A 22,406-nucleotide genomic window follows, 5' to 3' on the forward strand; every position below is an offset into this window, starting at 1 on the left:
GGGTTTTAAGGCCGTGCTTAATATTTTTACCTCAGGCAACAGAGAAGAGTTAACCATTGTTTTGTGGCATACTTGCTTGACATTCAACAGGACCTGTGGGTGTTCATTTTATGATTTATTTACTTTGGTTTATTTGTATGAGTGTTTATCTGCATTTATGTATGTGCAACACATGGGTGCCTGGTGCCTGTGGAGGCCAGAAGGATGTGATCCACTATTGTAAGCTTCCATGTGGGTTGCTGGGATCCAAACCAAGATCCTTTGTAAGAACAATGCTTGTTCTTAACCACTGAACCATTTCTCCAGACCCAACATTAGGGATTTTTGTGAATGATGAATTCATACTTTAACCAGACATTTTATGTATTACAAATTATTTAAACTAGTAAACTAAAAATTTGCTAAAGTATACAGAATTCTTTTATTTTTATGTTAAAGTGAAGTAATACTAACTAGTTCTCCTCTACAGTGTGTCGAGATTTTGCAGTCCTGGAGGACCACACCCTGGCTCATAGCCTGCAAGAACAAGAGAGTAAGTAACAGCTCTGATTCATGAGCCTTCAGCTTTCTCTTTAGTGGCAGCTTGCCTGGTTTCTTCTTGTGAGGTAAGGAGAAAGTCACTAAGTATACCTATGTCTACCCTGAAGGCTAGTCTAGGCAAATGACAAGGGTACTTAATGACTTCTACCTGTTTTGAAGTGAGAGTCAGGGATAAGAAGAATACTCACTGTCTGGAAAACAGGACAGACTTTCTCCTTCCCTTCTTTGGGAGGGAAACAGTAGTTGTAAGTATATCTGTAGTGTGTCAGAGGCTTTCCTGTAAAATAGAGACTGGGGCATTTTTGCAGGCAATAGTAGTGTCTTCATTAACCAACATTGTAGATTTGTTTGTTGTCTAAGATGGGGGTCTCATGTAACCCAGGATGAAGTGAAACCTACTGTATGGTCTAGGATGATTTTGGACGTCTGATCCTCCTGCCTCTGTGTTCCACATGCTGGAATTACAGACATGTGACACCACTCTAAGTTGACTATTGCCAAGGATGGAACCCAGGGCTTCCTTCATGCTAGATATGCACTCTGTCCAATAATACTGGTATAATCCCAACCCCACATGGTGGATTTTTCTGAGTACTTAGTGTTTTAGTGGAAAGTAAAACACAATTAGATAGCAATTTGTGAGTTCTTGGAATGGAAACAGAAATTAGTAGAAAGAACAGTGGCCAGCTTAGAGTGCCTATAGACATCATGACACTGCTACTCTTATGTCATGTGACCAAAGCAAATGACTTACTTCTTTTTATATTCTTTGTATTCAGTGGAATAATTACTGTAGTGCTTTATCTGTTGTTAAAAATATAAAATGGAGTGGTAGAAATATAGATCTTTTTAGTTGTCAGGCTTTTCTTAAATTAATTGTGAGGTTCTTATTAACCTGTCAGCATATTGTAACTCCCCTTTTAATGTTTCTGTACAGTTGAACATCATTTGGCATCCAATATTCAGCGGAATCGTCTGGTACAGCATGATCTGCAGGTTGCTAAGCAGCTCCAAGAGGAAGACCTCAAAGCCCAAGCTCAGCTCCAGAAGCGCTACAAAGCCCTGTGAGATCTGGGGAATGGTGTGGACATGAGACATGCCTATGGGACCAGCTGCTAGGGCGGGGAGGGGCCCCTCCCATCTCTGGTTCATTTCTGTCTGGGACTTCAAACTGTATGGTGACAGTCCAGTCATTTTCCTTGAAAAATATCTTTGTTTTTGAAATAAGTTTTGGAAAATGTTAATCATGTTAGGCACGCTTTTAGTTCTGTGACTTTGAACTGATTGGTTTGTCTCTTTCAATTTAGTCTTTGTACCCATGTCATGAAGAAAATAATCTCTTGTCTTCTGACTGTAAGTTTGTTTGGGGAAAGTATTAGAATAACAGACACCAATTCTTTATGTACTATAATGAGTTTCTTTAGTTTTTTTTTTTTTTTGTTTTTTTTTTTTAGCTATGTTTGTTCTGTCTTTCTTTGATTTTCTTGCTTTTCAAGAAGCACAATGTTTTAGAAAGCACTGGGTTGTAGAGTGATAGGTTATATGTGCTAAATATGAGAAATACAGCATTTCATAGTAGGACTCCCCAAATCAGGGGCTCCTAGGAAGCTAGACATGGTAGCTTTAGGCCTCCACTCTCTGGCAGTTTGGCTAGGGGGCACAGCAGGAATTTTAGTTGACAGTATTTGTGACTCAGATCAAGACCTTTAGCTCCTGTTGAGCCAGGCTGACCAATATTGATGGCTGCTTGCTCAGGTCCTCCTCCTTCCTTATGGGTCTGTATATTTAGCTGATGACTTAGAGCTCACCTTACTTGGAAGCCTTGAAGTCATGAAGCTTAGCCTAAGCTTCACTTTCACATTGTGTGTGTCACTTGTGACCGTTGCAATTTGGATCTGCTTTCTGCATTGTGCTTCTGCTTTCTTTCTGCTCATTATTACCTTGTTTCCATTTATCTCTTGTTTTATTGGGTAAGATCCTAACTTACTTTACCTGCAACATAAAGTAATTAAACCTAAGCCATAATTTAGAACTATTCAGTGGCATGAGAAGTCATAGCTCATGACTGACCAAAATCAGGCGTATAGATGTTTTATTTAGGGATTGTTTGGTTCCTACCGTGTCTTAAAGCAAAATTCCATGTGAGCTCCTGTATACTCTGGTTTGTTTTAGTACTACTTAAAATGTGTATACTATGTGTATAGTCTATAGTATACTGTGTGTATGTAATATACACAGAGTAGTTACTATTTGTATACACACACACATGCACTTTTAGATACATCTTCTACTTTTGATACAAATAAAAAATGATTTTTATTTGCTTGGGTTTGTTGCAATATCAGTTGCTCCAGAGAAGTTAGGGTTGTCCTGCTAGTACTTTGTAATATAACATGCTAATTCTGAACATGGAGTATACAAACATGTCTGAGACTCAAAATACATTTGAAGTTCAGTTGTTGGAGGGAAAATGGTGGGAAATTTATTTATTTAGCAGGTGAACTCTAAATTATAATTGTTTTTTTCCCCCAGCTTGTTTCAAAGTAGTAATTGCTAAGCAGACTTTTGTTCATCTTTCCTAAATGGTTACTTTGTAAAAGCAATAGCTCCTCAGATGTACCACATCCTAGAACTTTAAACCTCTCATTTTTTAAAAACCTGAAACTTTATAGTTATTTCTCAGAAAATCAGACTTCTCTGTTTTAAGATGCTAGGAGAGATGGCTCAGTGGTAAAGAGCACTTGCTGCCCTGGGAGAGGACCAGGTTTAGTTCCCATTACCACCCATCACAATTGACTATAACTCCAGTTCTAGGGGCCTGATGCCATCTTCTGGCCTCCTTTTGTACTAGACATATATGGTGCCTATACACACATTTAGGCACTCAATACACACACGTATGTATGTAAAATAAATACATCTTACAGGTGCTATTTTAAAGGTTCCTTTTTTCCTTACCAAATGATTGCCCTGATTTCTTCCTTTAAAATGTAGGAAAGACTTTCTGATTGTTTGTTTTCTCCATGTTAAGCATTGTTCTGGGCGCATAGTAGGTGTTAATTAATTTTCTGTTTTATGAATTAATACCAAAATGGAATAAATAAGTAAAAAACTAAAACCAAAAGACAATGTGGTAGAGACAATGTTTCTAATGTCCAAAGCATTGAGAAAACTGGCATTTTCTAAAGGAGCCTCCACTTGGAACCACAGTTAAGGAATGCAAGCTCTTTTTGTACTATAAAACTTTTAACACGTCTTTTGGTTATGAAATTTAAAAATAGTAAAGCTTTTGTTTAATTTACATAACACTTTAAAAGCCATACTACAACATATAATCACAAAATTATTGATTTTTTTCATAAAATTGCTCACATTCTTTTTCTGTGTGTTCTTTGTTTTGATTGGTGGGTATTGATCTTCTGGGCTATGCAGCTTCTGCAGAATTTGGAAACAGCCTGTGTCTTCTTGTAGAGTGGCCCCAATTGGTGATGTGATGTAGCTTTCATTACAGTGTCTGAAGGAGATGCCAGTTTTCTCACATAGTCACTTTGTGTTCCAATTTTCTACTCTCTTCCGTTGGCCCATGCAGATTGAGTTACAATATGTTAATGGCTTATAGTGAGTATTCAATAAGCTGTTCTGTTTAAGAATGTTGCCTTCTGTTCTTTGTTTATATCACCTTACCTTTGTTTTATAGTGAGCAACATGATTGTGAAATTGCTCAGGAAATCCAGGAGAAGCTGACAATTGAGGCTGAGAGACGACGCATTCAGGAGAAGAAGGATGAGGTATGATTTTGTTAAAGTTCCATGTCCATGAAAGAGGCTTATTAGCTCAACGTAGCCTTTCTGGAAGGCAGCAGGATTCGTTATCTGGAGTTCAGGTGAGCCTGGGTGTTGTTTTCTGTGGACCACTGTTTATTGCCTCCTGTGGCTTGTATCCTGAGGAAGCCTTGACATGAAATTGAGTTAGTTTTCTAGCACTACAGAAAGATGTATGTTATCTCTGTTGTGATGGCCTCACAGGATAGGAAAGCATTCTCAGAAGCAGAAAGTCCGGATCAGATATTGCCAGCTTCTCTAGGGAACTGTGCAATAGCTGTCAATGTCCACCTCTGTCTCACTGTCATATGGAAGAAACTCATGCTTGGTTCGAGGACCATGTCTCAGCCTATATGACCTTAAATAGTTGTATCCACAAAGGCCTCAAATGAGGCCACATTTTGAGGCTGAGTAATCGAATTGCTGAGGGCATTCTTCAGCTCACTAAAGGTCTCTGCATCTGGGTTCAGCTTTTGAGAGCGAGGCTGGAGTAGAGCTCAGACTAGAGTGAGTTTTTGTGAGGACTCAGGAGCTGTCATTAGTCTCGCTGCCCTTATATGCTGGCTAGTGCATTTGATTCTTCTGGCCTTTTGATGGTTTGTTCATAAAGCTCAAGTGAATGCAGTTGACAATAGTTCTTGGATTGTGAGATGATGAATTCACAACTTTTGCTGTTTTGCAATACTCTACACTGAGAATTTCATTTATCTGCCTTCTTTCAAAACTTTTGTATGCAGTTTTAAAAGCTACTGCCTTTTGCTCTAAGATGGGCCTGCCACCAGCCCGTCCCTGCTTTCCTTTTGTTCTACCTGCCTTTTTCTGGGAGGGATACTAGCTCCCACTTGAGGCCCTTGAATCTATGGATAAAAGACACACATACACAGTTTGTTACTTTACAATTTGCCTTCTAGGCACAATTGGTGGGCATTACTATCTCCTACCTGGAAAAGCGTGCCCTTACCAATTTATTATCTCCTTCTTTCCACTTGGCTGTAAGCTTCAGTGGCTAGTGCCACCTAGCCCCTGCCAAACATACTTGACCACCTGCCTGTAGCAGAGGTTACAGGCCTCAGTACCTCCTCCCTCTCCCTCTGAGACTTCACATGTCTTCTTCCTCCAAAGCATGGCAGAACAAAACCCCTCTCTCCTTCCTTTGCCTTTTCCTCTTGGAACCCAGAAGTCACACCTGTACCTTTTACACAGCAATTGGCCCCTGGCCTTCTTTACTGACAAATCAAAAACCAATTGGGGAACCAGACGTTAGCATCAGAACTACCCCTTTCATGAAATAGGCTTTGGTGGTCATTGTATTGATTTATAGTACTGAAGAAAATGATGGGTCAATCCAGGGACACCTTTCATAGCTACGGGTGTGATGCTAGATCATGTAAAGTGGGATTGTTGTACACTAATTGGCATGTGTCATTTTTATATAAATCAGGGTTATTAGTAAACTAGCCTATATACACAGAGCCACTTTTGCTCCTTAGAAGTTATTTAGTTACCAATGAGTGTGAGCTATCTGAGTGTATTTAGCTGTTTGTTAAAGAAATAAATCATGATTGTCTGATATTTATGACAAGTGAGAATTAAAGTTGACTTCTGATTCCCCTGTTTTAGTCACAAGAGTCCTAGTCTTATTACAGCGGGTCTTGCTTCTGTATAGTAAATGTTCTCCTGGGATGAAACCAGGCTGAAAGAAGTAATTGTACTTTGTAGACAGGAAGCTTCTGTTTGTAATTTAACAGATGGATTGACATCTTGTAGATGCTACTTGTCTTCTCTGATCATACCTCAATTCAGGAAAACACAGGAGAGAAAGAGAAACCACACACTTGATCTTAGGTATGCGGGTTCAAGTAAACAAGGTAGTAATTAATCCCATTTTGCAAACTAGGAAAGTAAGTGTTAAATAATGACTTCTTCCAGGTTACAATAAGATACTAGAGAAATTTTGTTCTATTTAGTTCTGACATATGTATTACAGCACAATAGCTAAGTGTGCGATTTAGAGTTAGGATGATCAGGCCTAAATTTTAGCTTTTTAGTTTTTAGCTGTCTGATTTTTACCTTTTCAGTTAAATATGTGTTAGGTTCCAAAATGTTGAGGCATGTCAGTTCCCTATATCTCTGCAACTGAGGGGTAGGCTGTGGTTAGGACTCAGTGAGACAGTCTGTAAAAGACTTCCAGTGCTTGTGATGTTGATAAGTGCACTCCTGTTTGCTTTGGCTGGCTGGTTTTTCTACTTCTTTTCTATAGTATATATGCAAAATTAGAGGAAAATTAAATAACTTAAGTGTGTTTCAATATGGTGTGATTTAAAAGTCTTTTTTTTTTTTTTTTTTTTTCTTTTTTTGCTTGCCCTTCACTATGTCTTGACCTATTTGGCCCCTTTCCCTAGTACAATCGAAGGTGAACTAAGAAACACAGTCAGGGAGACTTTAGCAGCTAAGCTGTTAGGATTGGCCCATAGAAAGTTTCTTCACATTTTTTTCTCTGCTCAAGCTCCTGCCTTAGTTATATTAGGACAGCTGCTGTGAAAGATGTTCTTTCTTGATGAGGACATTGCGACATTCAGTGACTCTTCTGCTGTTAGTAGTCACTGGCTGAAGGATGGATTCATGTTCTTCAGAAGCAGAGCAATAGTCCTATGTGTCTGGCCTAATTTTGGCAAAGCAGTCCTGGTTACTAATGAGCTGTCCCTCTCTTTCTTTCCCCTCTCCTCTCCTTGTTCTTCCCGTGGAGTGGAATCTGGTTAGTTCATTTTTCAGTAGTGTAGCTGTGGAAAACTACCCTTTGGATTTTCACCTAAATCTTTGGAGATTCTCTGTTAACTCTCCTGAGTAGTTTATCCCCTTATCCCTATCTCCACCCCTGCCCCCACCTCAAAATAAAGATCAAAGCCTTTCCTCTCACTTTTCTAACAGTGTTGTTCATGAGACATAATAGAAGTGTAGGCTTTGTGGAGGTGAATGAACATTTTCAGCTGTTACAGTGTTTCAGTTCCTATTGGATATGTTAATAGAGAGCATGTGTGGAAAACAGGGCCATTGTGCAGAGACAGATGGAGAAAGGACAGGAGGCTGCCTGCTTAGCATGATTCTAGTCCTCATTTTCTCTTCCTTTCTCCTTTCTTCCCTATACCCTCTCCCCTTCCTCTTCCCCATATTCTTCCTCACCCCACAGTCCTGGTGTTTCTTTTCTGATTAAAAACAAACAAAACTCTTTTAAGTAGTATCTTAAGTACACTAGTTAAAAATTTTCTCTAGATGCCCATTGAAGAGGCTTGGGGCTTTTTGTTGTGCTATACTAGTAAGGTTTGAGATTAAGAAGTCTGGGTTGACTCCGTTTTGGTGTGTATCGCTTTGGTCACAATATAGGCATTCATTAGTGTTTTTTTAAGTAAATCCAAAGAATGTATATCTAGTTGATTTAACTTAAATTCTTCTTACTCTGTGTATGTGCATGATATGTATGTATCTCTCTCCATGTTTGTGTGTGTGTATGTGTGGGCGTGTGTGGGTGCATGCGCGTTTGTGCGTGTGTGTACAAAGGCATACTATATTTTGTATATTTAAAATATGGTGCATGTGATGTGAGGCTATTTTAGGAAAGTTTTCTTTTTGTTGTATAAATATTAGTGTGGCTAACTCTGTCATGAAGGATTATGGTTCTGGTCTAGCAGTTTGAACCATCTGGACCATGAACTGTTAATAGATTAACTTAGTAACTGATTCATAATCAAATGAATGCACCATGAGTTGTGCTTATTTGTAGCACTCAGGGTATTACGATTTCACAAAATTATATAAGTTTGCTGTGTTTTGATCTGTAAACTACGTGTGTGTATATATACAGCAGTAAGGCAGTAAGGAGGGAGTCTTCTAGTTGGGAAAACCCTCATCATCTTATCCTAGTGATTTTGCTACTTTATACCTGTAGCCTTTCCTATTTTTCTTGGTTTTATAGGGTAACCCTTGCTATTATACCTACCTTTGAGAGTCCCCCCTCAGGCATTCATTTATTAAATACTAATTAATAAAGTAGAGGAGTAATCCAATTGAGTGGTTTTGATACCCTCTTTCAACCCCATTACTGACAGTCTTGTAAAGCTCATAATTTTAGATTATCTTTTCATTTTTAACTTAAAATTTTCTTTCTTTGAAAACCTATCATGAATTAATTTTAAGACAGAGGTGAAAACCGTCTGTAGTGTAAAATTTCCCTAAATTGCTTGGCCCTGTGATTCAATAGTATTCGCTCTGGCCTCCTGGGCTGCCTTAGTGGCTGTCTTAGAACAATGAGCCACCATGCTCTGCATTAGTCTACTGTGCTTCTCCTCACCTGATGATGAGGTTAAGGATCCCAGTCTTGTATTTGGATTCTCTACTGTCCAGAGTGTATTTGACCCCTTTAAGAAAATTTGTATATATGTTTCATTGCTTCTCTCAGCTCCCTCCTCTCCTCCCAGTCCCCATTGCTCCACTCCCCACCTCCACTCCACCTCCATTTCTATCCAGATAGAAGCAGGCCTCCCATGATATCAGCCAACCATGGTATATCTAGTTGCAGTCCCTTCCTTCCTTCCTTTCTTTCTTTCTTTCTTTCTTTCTTTCTTTCTTTCTTTCTTTCTTTCTTTCTTTCTTTCTTTCCTGTAATTTTGGGGAGTAATAGTAGTAATTGAACTCAGATCCTTGGGTATGCTGGGGACACTTTTCTACTGAGCTGTACCCTCAGTCTTCAGTGTTCATTTTAAAGAGTTAACTATAGTGCATGTTTTGGACGGAGTGCTTTATTTCTATTTGTTTGGTGGATCTGCTTAGACAGTGTCATGATCTGTTTTGGTTTATGTGTTAAAGGGAAAAGAGCAGAGGATCACAAGTTTGTTCATATCAAGAGCGATCTCATCAGTTGATTGCCAGCATCGAGTTCAGTGACTCTAATACTAGCTGCACGTAGCTCCTTTCAGAGAAAAGCACTTTTTGTCTTTAGTCACCTGCAGGAGTGCCTCAGGCTGCAGTGGAGCTAGAAGGCAGAAGGATGTCTTGCTTTGCAACCTGTGACCTGTGGTGCAGTGGCAGCTCCCATTGAGTCTGTTCTTTTTTATTCTGAATCCCCTTGAATCACTGAGAGCTTAGAAGAAAAGAATACATCTGGTGGTTAAGTACCTCTCATGTATCCCCATTTCCCACTGGGTGGGCCAGTCCATGCTATTGTAAAGGCAGTCTTGAGTCTTGTTCTTCTGTTTTTCAAGGAGTGGACTTGACTATATTATCACAAGGACTGAACTCGATATCAGCAAAGCAAGGAAAAAATCCCAGGGTGTAGTTAAATAGTGGTTCCTGGCAGTTGGTCCTGATTGTTTCCTTCTGTATTCTTTTCTACAGTTTTTAGAAGCAACATTTATGCTTACTGTAAAGCACAACACTTAGAAAAATGATATTTGGAGTGTTTAGGAAACCCATTTGTGTGTCTTTCTTCTTTTCTACTCAGCAGTATAGGAACTTAGGAAAATGTGTAGATAGCAGGAGAGTTTGGGGGTGTGTGTGTTACAAAGTATCCTCAGCCCCCTCTCTCTCCTTGGCTTGTGCAGTACCTAGTAAGACCTCAAGGAAACAGTTCTGGCACACTGGTACCTGGTGATTTACTCAGATAATTGCTAAGTTGTCAGAAATATTTGACCTTAAGGTTGATTAGTTGGTGCTTCTTATTACATCAAGCTTAATTGGAACCTTAAGAAATTTGATTAGTTACTATTTGTCTCATAACATCCCTTTTAGAATGTCTGGATTGAACTGGACAGAGAACAGACTCATCAAAGGGACAGTTTCCTATCAGTGCAGTAGAAGTTGAGTTTCCTTTATGGAAAAGTATAATGTAGGATTTTCTCCTTTTCTTTTCTTCCTCACTCTGACTTGTGATATTTTTTGTGTCTCTGCTCATATGTCTGGTCTTATGTAGTCTGAAAGTTTAAATAAATTATAAACCTTTCTCAGGGCGCTCTGTGTGTGTGTGTGTGTATTAGTTGGTTGAAAACCATGTGTTAATAACATATTTAATTTTTGAAACTGGACATTGACATCCATATTGTCATATTTATAAAATTACATTAAAGAATGATAAAATATCTGTGTTACAGTCATTTTTTAAATTTTATTTTCTGGCATTATCTAACCTACTTTTTTGCATATGTGAAAAAATTATGATTCTTTTACATGCATTATTTCAAGTTGTTTTACAGTCTTGTACTATATCTTTTTGGACATGTTGAGAAAAGTTCAGATGAAAAGTGATTTTTTTAAAGATTTTTTTTGGTTTAAATGTGCATCACTAAGATCTGAACACTATGTTTATCCTGTATTATAAAGAACTCTCAAGTTATTCATGTTTTTACTATCACTTGTTTGGTGAGTCTTTTGTCTTGATTGCTTGAGCCTTTAAGAACCTGATGGGCTTTATGGAACTTCTCTGCAGAAAAGTACACCATCAGCACCCAAGTCTCCATGTTGTTCTATAAAGCTTTCATAGACAGAATCTTAGTGTTCAGAATGCCCTACCTTGAACTCAGACCTCTTAGTAATCCTCCATCTCTTTCAATAGTACAGACCACAAACCCTGATGATTATCACGAGTGCCTGTGAATCCCCAGCATCTTCTAGCTCACCATTTGCTGCAGGCTTTCTTATCTTGTGTTCTTTAGGCTTTTGGCCATTTTTAGTACCAGTGAAAACCCTAATAACCTTGCTCCTGGTCTATACTTTGCCTGATGAAATTCTGGTCTCTCTTTAAAGCCTAACTGCAGAATTGGACTAATTCCTTTAAGCATAAGTACTATTCTTCTTTCGTCTGTCTCTAGGAATGCTGTTGTCTTTGAGTGCAGTCGTTATGTTATCTGTATGTACCTTTGCTGTAGTAAGAGGATCGTCATATCTGGGCCATAGCAGCTGCTCAGACTGGGGCCTGTGCATGCTAGGCAAAGTGGACCTTCTCTTTTTCTGTTAACATAGCAGTATTTCTATGAAAAGCTGACTCAAAATCACCACAAAAATTAAAAATCTTAGGATTTTTAATTATAAAAATTGTAAAAATAGTCTTAATTTTATAAAGTTGTATAAAATTATAAAATTTTTAATTGTATTGTAAAAGAAAAATTTTTATAATTAAATTATAAGTCAGTTTATTAAGTTATATAGCTTGCTATTTTCTTGCTAATTCTAATCATATATTTGGATGGAAGACTTAAAGACATATTTTAGAAATTATGTTAGAATTAGCTTTAGGCAAAACTTTGACTCTTTATAAATTTAGCTAGCTTTACAGGTTTTTTAAATTTAATTTTATATTTTTTACTTATCCCACCTTACATCTCACTCATTGCCCCCTTTTTGGTCACTCCCTTCCACAATTCTTTCCCCATCCCCTTCTCTTCTGAGGGGGTGGGGCCCCACTGAGTATACCCCAACCGTGGCATCTCTGTGAGGCTAGGGACTTCCTCTCCCACTGGGGCCAGACAAGGCAGCCAGCTAGAAGAAAATATCCCAGTTCTGGCACAGCTTTTGTGATAGCTCTCCCTCCAGTTGTTGGGACCCACATGAAAGCCAAGCTGTACATCTGCTATATATGTGTGAGGAGGCCTAGGTTCAGCATGTGTATGCTTTTTTGTTGGTGGTTCAGTCTTTTGAGAGCCCCAAGGGTGGAGGTTAGTTGACTCTGTTGGTCTTCCTGTGGAGTTCCTATTTCTTCTGACCCCTAAATCCTTCCTCTTATTCTTCCATAGGAGTCTCCAAGCTCCATCCACTGGCTGTGGGTATCTGTATCTGTCTGAATCAGCTGCTGGGTGGAGCCTCTCAGAGGACAACATGCTCCTGTGTGCAAGCATACCAGAGTATCATTAATAGTATTAGGGACTGGTGCTTGCCTATGCGATAGGCCTCCATTTTGGCTGGTGGTTGTTGGCAATTCCCTCATTCTCTGTTCCATCTCTTGTGCCTGCATTTCTTGTAGACAGGATAAATTTTGGGTTAAAACTTTTGTGGGTGAGTTGGTATCTCTACTGCTCCACTCACTGGGGTTCCTGCCTATAGGAGGGTGCCTCTTCAGGTTCCATATCCCAAATGTAGCGAGTCAGAGCTAAGTTCCCCTCTATTGATTCTTGAGCACTTGCCTTATCCCAGGTCTCTGTCTTGTCCTAGAGGTGCCCCCACCAATTCACCCCCTTCAGTTGCAGGTTTTCATTTGTTTTAAATGGCTATCTCGCAATCTCTTCTGTCTTTCACCACACCTGATCCTGAACCCCTCCATTCCCCTCCTCATTCCCCCTCCCTCCCAGTTCCCTCTCTTCTTCTACCTCTTATGTCTATTTTATTCCCCCTTCTAAGTGAGATTCAAGGTTTTTCACTTGGTCCTTCCTTCTTGTTTAGCTTATTTGGATCTATGGAGTGTACCATGGTACCTGTTTTTTTTTTTTGTTTGTTTGTTCGTTTTTTGTTTTTTTTTTTTTTGTTTTTTTGCTAATATCTACTTATAAGTGAGTACATACCATGCATGTCTTTTATTTTTAGACTGGGTTACCTCACTCAGGTTGATATTCTCAAGTTCTATCCATTTGCCTGCAGAATTCGTGATGTCTTGGTTTTTAATAGTTGAATGGTATTCCATTGTGTAGATGTAACACATTTTCTTTGTCCATCCTTCAGTTGAGGACCATCTAGGTTGTTTCCAGTTTCCAGCTTCCAGCTATTATGAATAAAGCTGCTATGAACATAGTTGAGCAAGTGTCTTTGTGCGGTGTTAGAACATCTTTTGGGTATATGCCCAGGAGGGGTATAGCTGGGTCTGGAGGTAGAACTATTCTAAGTTTTCTGAGAAACTGCCAAGTTGATTTCCATATTGGTTGTACAAGTTGTACTCACTCAGCAATGAAGAAGTGTTACCCCTTGCTCCACATCCTCACCACCATGTGTTCTCTTGAGTTTTTTATTTTATCCATTCTGATGGGAACTTCAGGCATGTTTTGATTTGCATTTCCCTGATGAATAGAACATTTCCTTAAGTGCTTCTCAGCCATTCATGATTCCTCTGTTGAGAATTCTCTATTTAGTTCTATACACCATTTTTTTAAATTGGGTTATTTGGGTTGTTGGTGTCTAACTTGTTGAGTTCTTTATAAATTTTGGATAATATCCTTCAGTCAGATGTAGGGTTCTTGTAGATCCTTTCCCAGTTTCTAGGCTGCTGATTTGTCCTATGGCCTTATAGAAGCTTTGCAGTTTCATGATTTTCCATTTATCTATCATTGGTCTTAGAGCCTGAGCCATTGGTTCGTTTTAATTAGGGAAAAATAAAGCCCAGGTCACTTTTCTACATTATATTTTTGCTCTTTCCAAGCATCTAAATAACATTTGATGAATGCATGGAAGTTTGAAGAGCTTTGGTCAACAGAGGAGAGCTGACAGGGGAGTCTAGTTTCACTGTGTCAACCTTGTTTACTCTCTGATGATACTGTTTTCTCCTCCATTTTATTTTTGTAGGACATAGCACGCCTTTTGCAAGAGAAGGAACTACAGGAAGAGAAAAAGAGGAAGAAACACACTCCAGAGTTTTCTGGGGGCAGTGCTTATGGAGATAACTACTATTATGAGGATGGAGGTAATGGCCAGTGCCTGAAGTGTGACCTACTCTGTCCTTAGCCTCAGTTACAGAGCTCCCCTTTCATTTGGTTTATAAAGTCAGCTGAGGGGTTCAGAGACATGTCTCTTATCCTCAGGCCCTGAGTGCAGTTTAGATTTGTGGCAATGTTCTATTTGATTGTAAAATTTATATTTTATTTTAATGAATGACTGTATTTCACATTTATGACAGTTGTCTTTTTGACTTAACTTGAACATGGCTTTGTAACATTGGTGCACTCCTTTGTGATAAAGCCATTGTAGGGTTCTGCTACTTCCTAAGTATAAAACTTGTGGTAGAGAAAATGGTGGGTGTGGCTCTGGACTTAGCATTTTCCTCAAAGAACTTTTCTCAGCAAGTGCTGTTTGAGTACAGAAGGTGTGTCATGCATCAGTCACTGGGTAAAAGAGCTTTCTCCGCCCTTCCTTCCTCTGATGACCAAACTGGGAAATTCACTGTTTATTCTTGGCCTTGATTACTCTGCTGCTTGATAGAATAACTTGTGAGGGAAAGAACTCCCGCTGGAGTCACATGTTGTGCCTGCTTTTCATTGTGGTGGTGGTGGGTAGTGCAGATTATCTTCAGAGTGTGTTGGGAACAGAACATTTGCAACCATAAAATTTAGTTCAGCTCTCTCAGAGATTTACCAAATGAAGGAAATTTCTTCTAGTTTCATGTGTTATTGATTTTTGAGGTTTGATTTAAAGATTATCCTTGCAGAGATACCAATGAACAAAACTAAAGACAGCCTAGAGAGTAAAAATTTTCAGATCAATCATCCTAGAAGGTTTAGAAAACCAGTTGTCAGCTGCTTTTAAAAAATTTTATCACATAAAAGTAAGTGTGCCTTTGCCATTAATAAGTAGAGGGGAGCGTGTGTGTGTGTGTGTGTGTGTGTGTGTGTGTGTAACAAGAATAATATTGCCCAGCTGTCCCCTGCCCAATTTTTTTTTCCTAACAAGACTGTAATTAACAGTCTCCTATCTCTCTGACCTGTTTACAGGAAGTAGCTTAATTTTGATTTCTTCCTCTATAAGCTCAACTCTTTTTTTTTTTAAATTGCTATCTTTATTATACTCATTTTTCTTCTGAAATTATATATTTTATCTTAAACAAAGAAAGAAAAATTATCACCAGTGTTTTATATAATTGGATCCAGGAGGTATAAAGTTACTTATTATTCTCTAGTATCAAATCAAATCTTAGAAATGCAGAATTTTAGTCGTGGTGGGTTTTCTTTGTTTAATTTTAAAATTTGCTCTCAAAGCATGTTCGAGATAACAAAAATAACTCAAATTTTTAAATTTTATTTTGTGTGTATGGGTGTTTTGCATTCAAGTATGTCTGTGCACTGCATGTACCCACGCAGGCCAGAGGAGGCCGTCCGAACCCTTGGAACTGGAGATCTAGATGGTTGTGTGCCAGCCACCCAGTGGGTGTTGGGAATCAAACCTGGGTCCTCTGGAGGAATGTTTTTTTTTTTTCCACTTGAGTCATCTTTTCAGCCCCTCTATTTTAAAAGTCTGAAAAACATTAGGATAGCAGAATAGTCAACTAAATGTCCTAGTTCCTTGTATAAAACCCTAATACTAACGAGATGGTACTCAAACCTGTGTATTTGGATTATAGTACTGTTATCTTGATGAACCTTTATAATATGAGACTATTTAAACATTTTGTGGTTTTTGTGTTTTGTTTTTTGTTTTTGTTTTGTTTTGCTTTGTTTTGTTTTTTCTTTTCAGAATTTCTAAAATATATTTATTTTAGTTACTTTTATAAACTTGTAAATAATGGAATAAATGCTTGTTTCAAGGTATTGAGAGTATTAAGGAATGGGAAATGTTGGCTACTCTGAGCTTGTATAGACAGTGGTACTTCTTTTGGCTCGGTTAGAGTGTGTATCTTTTACTATATAGTTCTCATTTATATGCCTTTGAGGTAGACCAAGTTGGATTCCATAGAAAGTGTGCTGTTCATCTCATCTTTACAAAGCAGTCCTTATATGCTCTATGTAAGGGTTCTTTCCCAACACACACAATCAATTGATCCGTTCTTAGATTCTGCCTTTTTTTCTTTTTTAATCTGATTTTTGTCTTAATTATGTAACAATCATAGTGTATCAATATGCTTGCTCTTTCAGCTTTTGCTATACATAAGCTTTAATTAATCTTAAAAATGATTAACTAGAGATTACAAATTTGAATTTGTCCAAATGTTTGTAGCAAAGTAGCACAAATTATTTGTAAATCCATGTTTTTCTTCAGAGCAACTTGCCTTGTATCATGTTCATATTTGTGTTTGTTTCTTAGCCACCAGTAACTTGTAAAGACTATCATTTCACTTTCTTAGGAAAATTTGTTGTTTGACTTCTGGCATTTTTCTTATTTGTAAAATGAAATTATAAAAATATATGCCTACATAGATTTTTAAAAGATCAAATAATGTGATTTTGATGAATGACTTGTAATTTTTAAAGCTTATTTAAAGTTTTATAGACATACATATATAAACACGTATGTTCATACATATATAGATACATATGGGTATGCATTTTGTTTAAACAAAAACTTCCTTTGAATGAGAAACATGGAGGCATACACTTAAAATGTAGATACATTTCTATATGTGTGTGTGTGCCATACACACCAGACACAGATTGCCAATGAAGACATTAATTATGTTTGCCAGATAACTTGGTCTCAAGAACATCCACGTCTCTGTTTGCAATCAGAAGGGGTTGGAACACATCCAATCTCAACTGTGGTCCCCCCCATCCTAGATTCAAAGATGATATCTTAGGTAAGCTAGAAAAAAAAAAAACTACTATCAATTATCTATTCAGGAGGAATTAAAAATAAATCAGTCTTATAAATTTGTGTTCAAACAAAAATCTTTGTCCTCGTTCTGAGCTTAATGATGGCGTCTACTTACACTGCTCCATAAATAAACTGGTACACACACTATAAACCACCTCTCTGAATGAGGGCGTCAGTTAAGAGCTAGCCAGTATTAATTCTTTGCAGTAGCCAATTAATTCTTTATCTGTTGTGAAGACAGAGTTAAGTTAAAAGAACAGATGTTTTTATTGTAGAAACTGCTACATCTCACTTATTTTTATCATGTCAAGTACAAATTTGACTATGAACTCTGGGGAAAATCCATTCATAAATATCTGATGAAGGGAACAGATTTTACTCTAGATCCATCTTTGAAGGAAATTTACTTTTCTTTTGGAAATGTAAAGAGAGACTGAGGTTTTAAGTGGCAGTTCTTTTATAATTGTTGAATTCAGTACACACTTTTCTTCTTTATATACACAGCAGTACATCCTTTCCTTTATATTAGAGTCAAACAACCCAGCCCAACAAAAACCCGCTAAGTCACCTACTCATGGAAGCTGTTTCCAAGTTCAGCAAATGATTGATTATAACCAGGAGCAGCTTAGTTACCTGAGCATCTTCTCATAGAATAAGAATTTGTTTTTAACTATTTCTGAAGTAGTTAAATGCTTTAGTAATGCTAAAATTACTATTGCAAAGTGCTTATTAATTTGTTTTCTTGTTTTTATAACATACTTGGGCCTGATAAGATTCTATAAAAGCAGCTATATACATATATGTATATGGTAGGCTGTATTGTTTTTTAAACTAAGAACTTGTAGTTATAGCTTATGCTTTAATTTTAGACATAGAAGACAGTATGGGTGTTTTTGGGATATATCTGAAAGATGACCCCAGCTCATGTATGCCATATGGCGTTCCTCTTTTAGTTTTTTCCTTCCTAAGATTCAACTAAATTAAGGAAAAAAAATTAGCTCAGTATAACAAGTCATTTACTTCTTAACAATTTCCTCCACTTTCTTCTCCTTCTCCACTGAACTCTAATATAGGCTGTTCCATAAGTGTGTGGGCATGCTTCTTCTGAACACATCAGGGAGATCAGAGAGCCATTTTGAACTAAGCAGTCAGAGACACTGTCCTCTCTCTTTACTATCACTTCAGTGATGATGTGATCTCATCTGATTTAAAAACACAATAAAACCACTGTTTTACAAAACTTTACAGCCTCGGTTAGCACCTATTCCAGCTACTCCTTGGCTTTAAAAAGTAGGATTGTTGTCCATCATTTTGTTATTGGCAAATATGAACATGTTAAGTTATTCTTAATCATAATCAAATTCTTTTAGATCCAAATTATTTCACTTATGTTTGCTTTTTACGTTTTGGCTATGTATGCATGGGTCTTTCCAGTATTCATCTCCAAATCTCAATTTGTAAAAGTTTCAAAACATTCTTATCTACCTAAAAATATATTAGTATTGGGTTCCAACTCCCTGTGTAATGAATTTATACTCTAATTAAGTCATCCATTTTTATTTTTATACCCTCTACCTCCACTCAGACCAGTCAAGGTCAAGGAGGGACAGGGAACTGGGTTCTGGACACTCAAAGTTTTGTAGACTCCAAAACAACGGGAAGACTACAAAGCAGAAGGAGAAACCAAGGCATCAACAGGAGAACTTGGAAGACCTGGAAGAATACCATACATCAGAGAGATCCCTGCCTTCTGCTAGCTTGGGCAGAGGGAGGGATGATGCCCAGACTGTCTGTGAACAGCAGGAAAGAAAGCGGTCTAGTCAGGAGAGGCTCTGGAAATCTCCACTTCCGAAGATCCGCGGGGAGGTATTTTTGAGCACTGACTCTGAAGACTGGGAAGCTAACTGTAGCCTTAGAACTCGGAGTTGGGAAAAACAGTCTCGACAGCATGGCAGACATTCACCCAAGTCTTCACAGAAACCAGGACTTCCCTGTAAGGAAATTGTATATGGGAGGGACCTTGGGCAAGGTGAACACAGAGAAATGAGACATAGGCCCAGGACTTCTCCCTTCTCAGAGGATAAAGAACTTCGCCACCACCGTGTTGCAGGTAATGGATTGCCCTGTTGGAAGTCCTGTATCTAAAGCCAGTCAGTTTAATAAGCATCTTAAGCAAAATTTGTCTCTATTCAATTTGAACTTGTGTCCTTAAAATGAATCTTGGAGTGAGCTTCTATATGAGGTGTCTGATTGATCTTAGGTGTGTAGGAAGGAAAGGCCTGTACTGTCTCCAGTAAGAGCATGCTGCATTCGTAGGGGGTTCTCCAGGGCCACGTTAGAAGAGTGCCAATCCCAGGGACTAGTCATTGTTGGCCACAACCTTGCATCAGATACTCCCATTCTGCATTGAAACTCTTTGGCATTTTGGTTTTATTTAAATAAACTGAGAAGCTGTGGTTATAGTTGACCTATGTATTTGTCTAGTGTACTTCCAGCAGGACTAGAAGTACTGTATCCTCTTAGTCTCATTATCTCACCTGGGAGGGAGACATCACCTAGGCTGTCTTTTAGAGTAGTGTCAAAGCATAGACATTCAGATCATCTCTGTCAGGGACATTGAGGGTGGAAGACGAAAGTTCTGGATAGATTTGGAAGATCTTAAACCTAGATGTGATAATGTAATTAATGGTTAAAATTATTGTTTTCAGTTAATGTTTGCTTGAATATACATTCTTTTTAAAAATTTTTTATTAGATATTTTATTTATTTACAATACAGATGTCATTCCCTTTCCTCATTTCTCCTCCCTAGAACCTCCTATTCCATCCCCCCTACTCCTTTATGCTTTTATACCATTTTAATTACATGCATGTATTAAGGTCAGTTCTAGGTTGAGGGTCTAGCAGTACAATATAGGTGCAAATAGTCAAGGAACAAGCAGGAATAAACACAAATAGTCAAAGAAAAAGCAAGGCATTGAACCCTATTACGTGAATTCTCCCATGATCACTGTTTCTAAGGGCTCATCAGGATGACCAAAGTATCTGAGCCTTACTTCCTTCCCTATCCTAGCCCAAGGTCATTTTCATGTCTGAAGCCTACTTCCTTGTTCTAGCCTAAAATTTAGATTCCTGTCTGAAATTATTTTTTTGTTCTAACATAATATTTAGATTCCTGCCTGAGATTACTTCTTTGTTCTAGCCTAAGATTTAGATTTGTACCTGAAATTATTTCCTTTTTCTAGCCTAATGTCAGATTCCTGCCTGACGCCTACTTCCTTGTCCTTGGCTAATATCATATTCCTGTCAAGCAGCCCATCTCCTTGTCCTTGGCCCATGTCAGAATCTTGCCAAGCAGCCCCAAAGGCTCTTGCCTCTCCCCCTTTTTTAAATTCATTAACAAGACTAAGCCTGTCTTAGGTTGTTTTGACAAGAATGCCTTCCTTACCCATCATGGAATATGCATTATCCAAAGCAATGCATTTCTGTCTTAGGTTGGTAAAGATCTGTGAAGAATCTTACCCATCCTTGGCTTGCCAACTTGTTAGTTTAATAACTCTGTCTGGGGGTCCATTTTCAGGTTCAAGCCATGTACTTTGGCTGCCAACATGTTGATGTTGTTAAAGAAAATCTTTAATATAATGGGCAGGAATAAAAGTATTCCCAGGACAAAAAGGTCCATGATCAAGCTATATATGCCATTTTCGAAGCTTGACCAAAATAGAAATACTGATCTCAGGTCATGGATAATTTTATCAGCAGTATTTGTAGCATCAAAGCTCAGCAGAGCAGCATTCTTGAAATTCATAAGGTCTCTATGAATTATTAAAACATCCTGAGAGTTGTTAGAATTATGCCAAATACACTGCAAGTGTCATTAAACTTCTTCCTAATTAAAATGACTACCACTGTAAATTGTAGAACTAACATGAATCCAGTGGTATTTGGCATGACACTCAAGATGGCTCCTTACCCTTAAATTCTGAACCTCCTTTCAGTAATTTGAATAGGATAAGAGCATCAATTCCATTCTCCCAAATGCCTATCTAAATCCTTTTGTAGAATATTCACTCTTAACTCTATACTTGTTCTGAGTGCCAAGCTATACAAGCTGTCAATACCTGTAAAGAAGTTAGGAGGGTAAGGGCTAGGGAGTTGCTCTGTGGGTGAGTGAGGCACTTCCTACATTACATGGGTATGAAAACCTGACTCTAAATCTCTGAACTCATAAAAAAGTCAGGTAGTCTTAATTGCTGCTTGTAATCACTGTACTCAAGAGAAAAAGAGGATTCCTGGAACAAGCTGGATAGCTAACCTATAGAAATGGTTCTGAATTTAGCAAGACACCTGGCTTCAATGTATAAAATTGAGAGGGAGCAAGAAAAAACACCAGATAACTGCTAGAGTCTATACACACACACACACACACACACACACACACACACACACACACACACCTAACACAGCACATACCCGTGCACATGCATACTTTTATACCATATGTTTACATGGAAAAAGTAAACTTAAAAAGCACAAAGTTTAAAAGAGAAGAAATTAGTTGTATATAGGAAATAACTCTTAAGTTTTAGGCATCTCTGATGCTTAGATCTATAGTGCATCATAGATAGAATAGACACAGTCTGTGCTGCCTGGGACCTACTGAGGGAAGGTTTTCCTTGTGGCTATAACACTGTTATGATACCATGACATGTGTAATTTTAGTAGGTGTAACATTCATTAGTCTAGTTTCAGTCAGTGTTTACTAAGCTTTACAGAGATGGAAATATTATTGCAACAGAAGTGTGAAGGAGGACCTGGCACAGTCAAATCAAACTTTGTGATTGGAAAACTAGTTTATAGGTTGCATATTCATTAGACTCTGTGGGCTTTCATATTTCTCATTAAAAGGACTTGGTTATAAGTAAAATTAAATTGTAGTTTAGCAAGCTCTACTGAATACCACATATCTTGTGGTTTTGAGCTTTATGTCAATGTCTAAGCTTCAGAGGCAGAGGGATATATTTAAAGATATGTACATAAACATTTTTATATTTGATGTACTATGTTAGGAAGACATAAACAAAGAACTTGGAGACTAGAGAAAGTATGTTGGAGTTCATAAGTAGGCTTATGAGAAAGTTACAGTATCACTAAATTACACTTGTTGGGTAGGCAAGGGACTTGGTGATTTCATTGACTGCTACATTTGGATTCTATGAACCTTATATGAATGTGCTCACTTGAAAGGCCAGTTAACTTTTAGTGCATTGATTTATGTGATAGGGTTTTCAAGCAGATTTGGGCACTTGAAGCTAAGCACAGACTTAGAGTCTCTAGTAGAGAAGTTGTAAGTAAATGTTTGCTTGGTTAACACAGGGTATAGTGAGCAGTGTGTATAGCTACTAAAAGGATTATTATGTGCACTGCATGGTGCTTTTCACTTTATACTCAGCCAGCTTCAGACCTTTAGACTTCCCAGGTCCTGTTGGGGTTTGATTTTTGAGCCTTCTTGGTGTTAGTCAGGAGATTACATAAGAAATAATAATTAGATATTGTTGTC

The 22,406-nt window shown here is 38.0% G+C and overlaps 1 protein-coding gene across 2 annotated transcripts in view; it reads left to right on the plus strand.

Annotated features, from left to right (window-relative positions):
• Nucleotides 1-22,406, plus strand: part of Ccdc50 (coiled-coil domain containing 50) — a 55,897-nt gene that overhangs the window by 16,211 nt on the left and 17,280 nt on the right. Inside the window, exons 2-6 of one of the 2 annotated variants that reach the window (XM_034515045.2) lie at nucleotides 470-532; nucleotides 1,478-1,604; nucleotides 4,238-4,328; nucleotides 13,893-14,010; nucleotides 18,433-18,957. In XM_034515045.2, coding sequence (XP_034370936.1) covers nucleotides 470-532; nucleotides 1,478-1,604; nucleotides 4,238-4,328; nucleotides 13,893-14,010; nucleotides 18,433-18,957 — 924 coding nt within the window. The remainder of the gene's footprint in view (nucleotides 1-469; nucleotides 533-1,477; nucleotides 1,605-4,237; nucleotides 4,329-13,892; nucleotides 14,011-18,432; nucleotides 18,958-22,406) is intronic. The other variant, XM_034515046.1, reaches the window with a different exon arrangement.

Source organism: Arvicanthis niloticus, chromosome 12 (genome assembly GCF_011762505.2).
Source record: "Arvicanthis niloticus isolate mArvNil1 chromosome 12, mArvNil1.pat.X, whole genome shotgun sequence".
Taxonomy (NCBI): Eukaryota; Metazoa; Chordata; class Mammalia; order Rodentia; family Muridae; genus Arvicanthis; species Arvicanthis niloticus.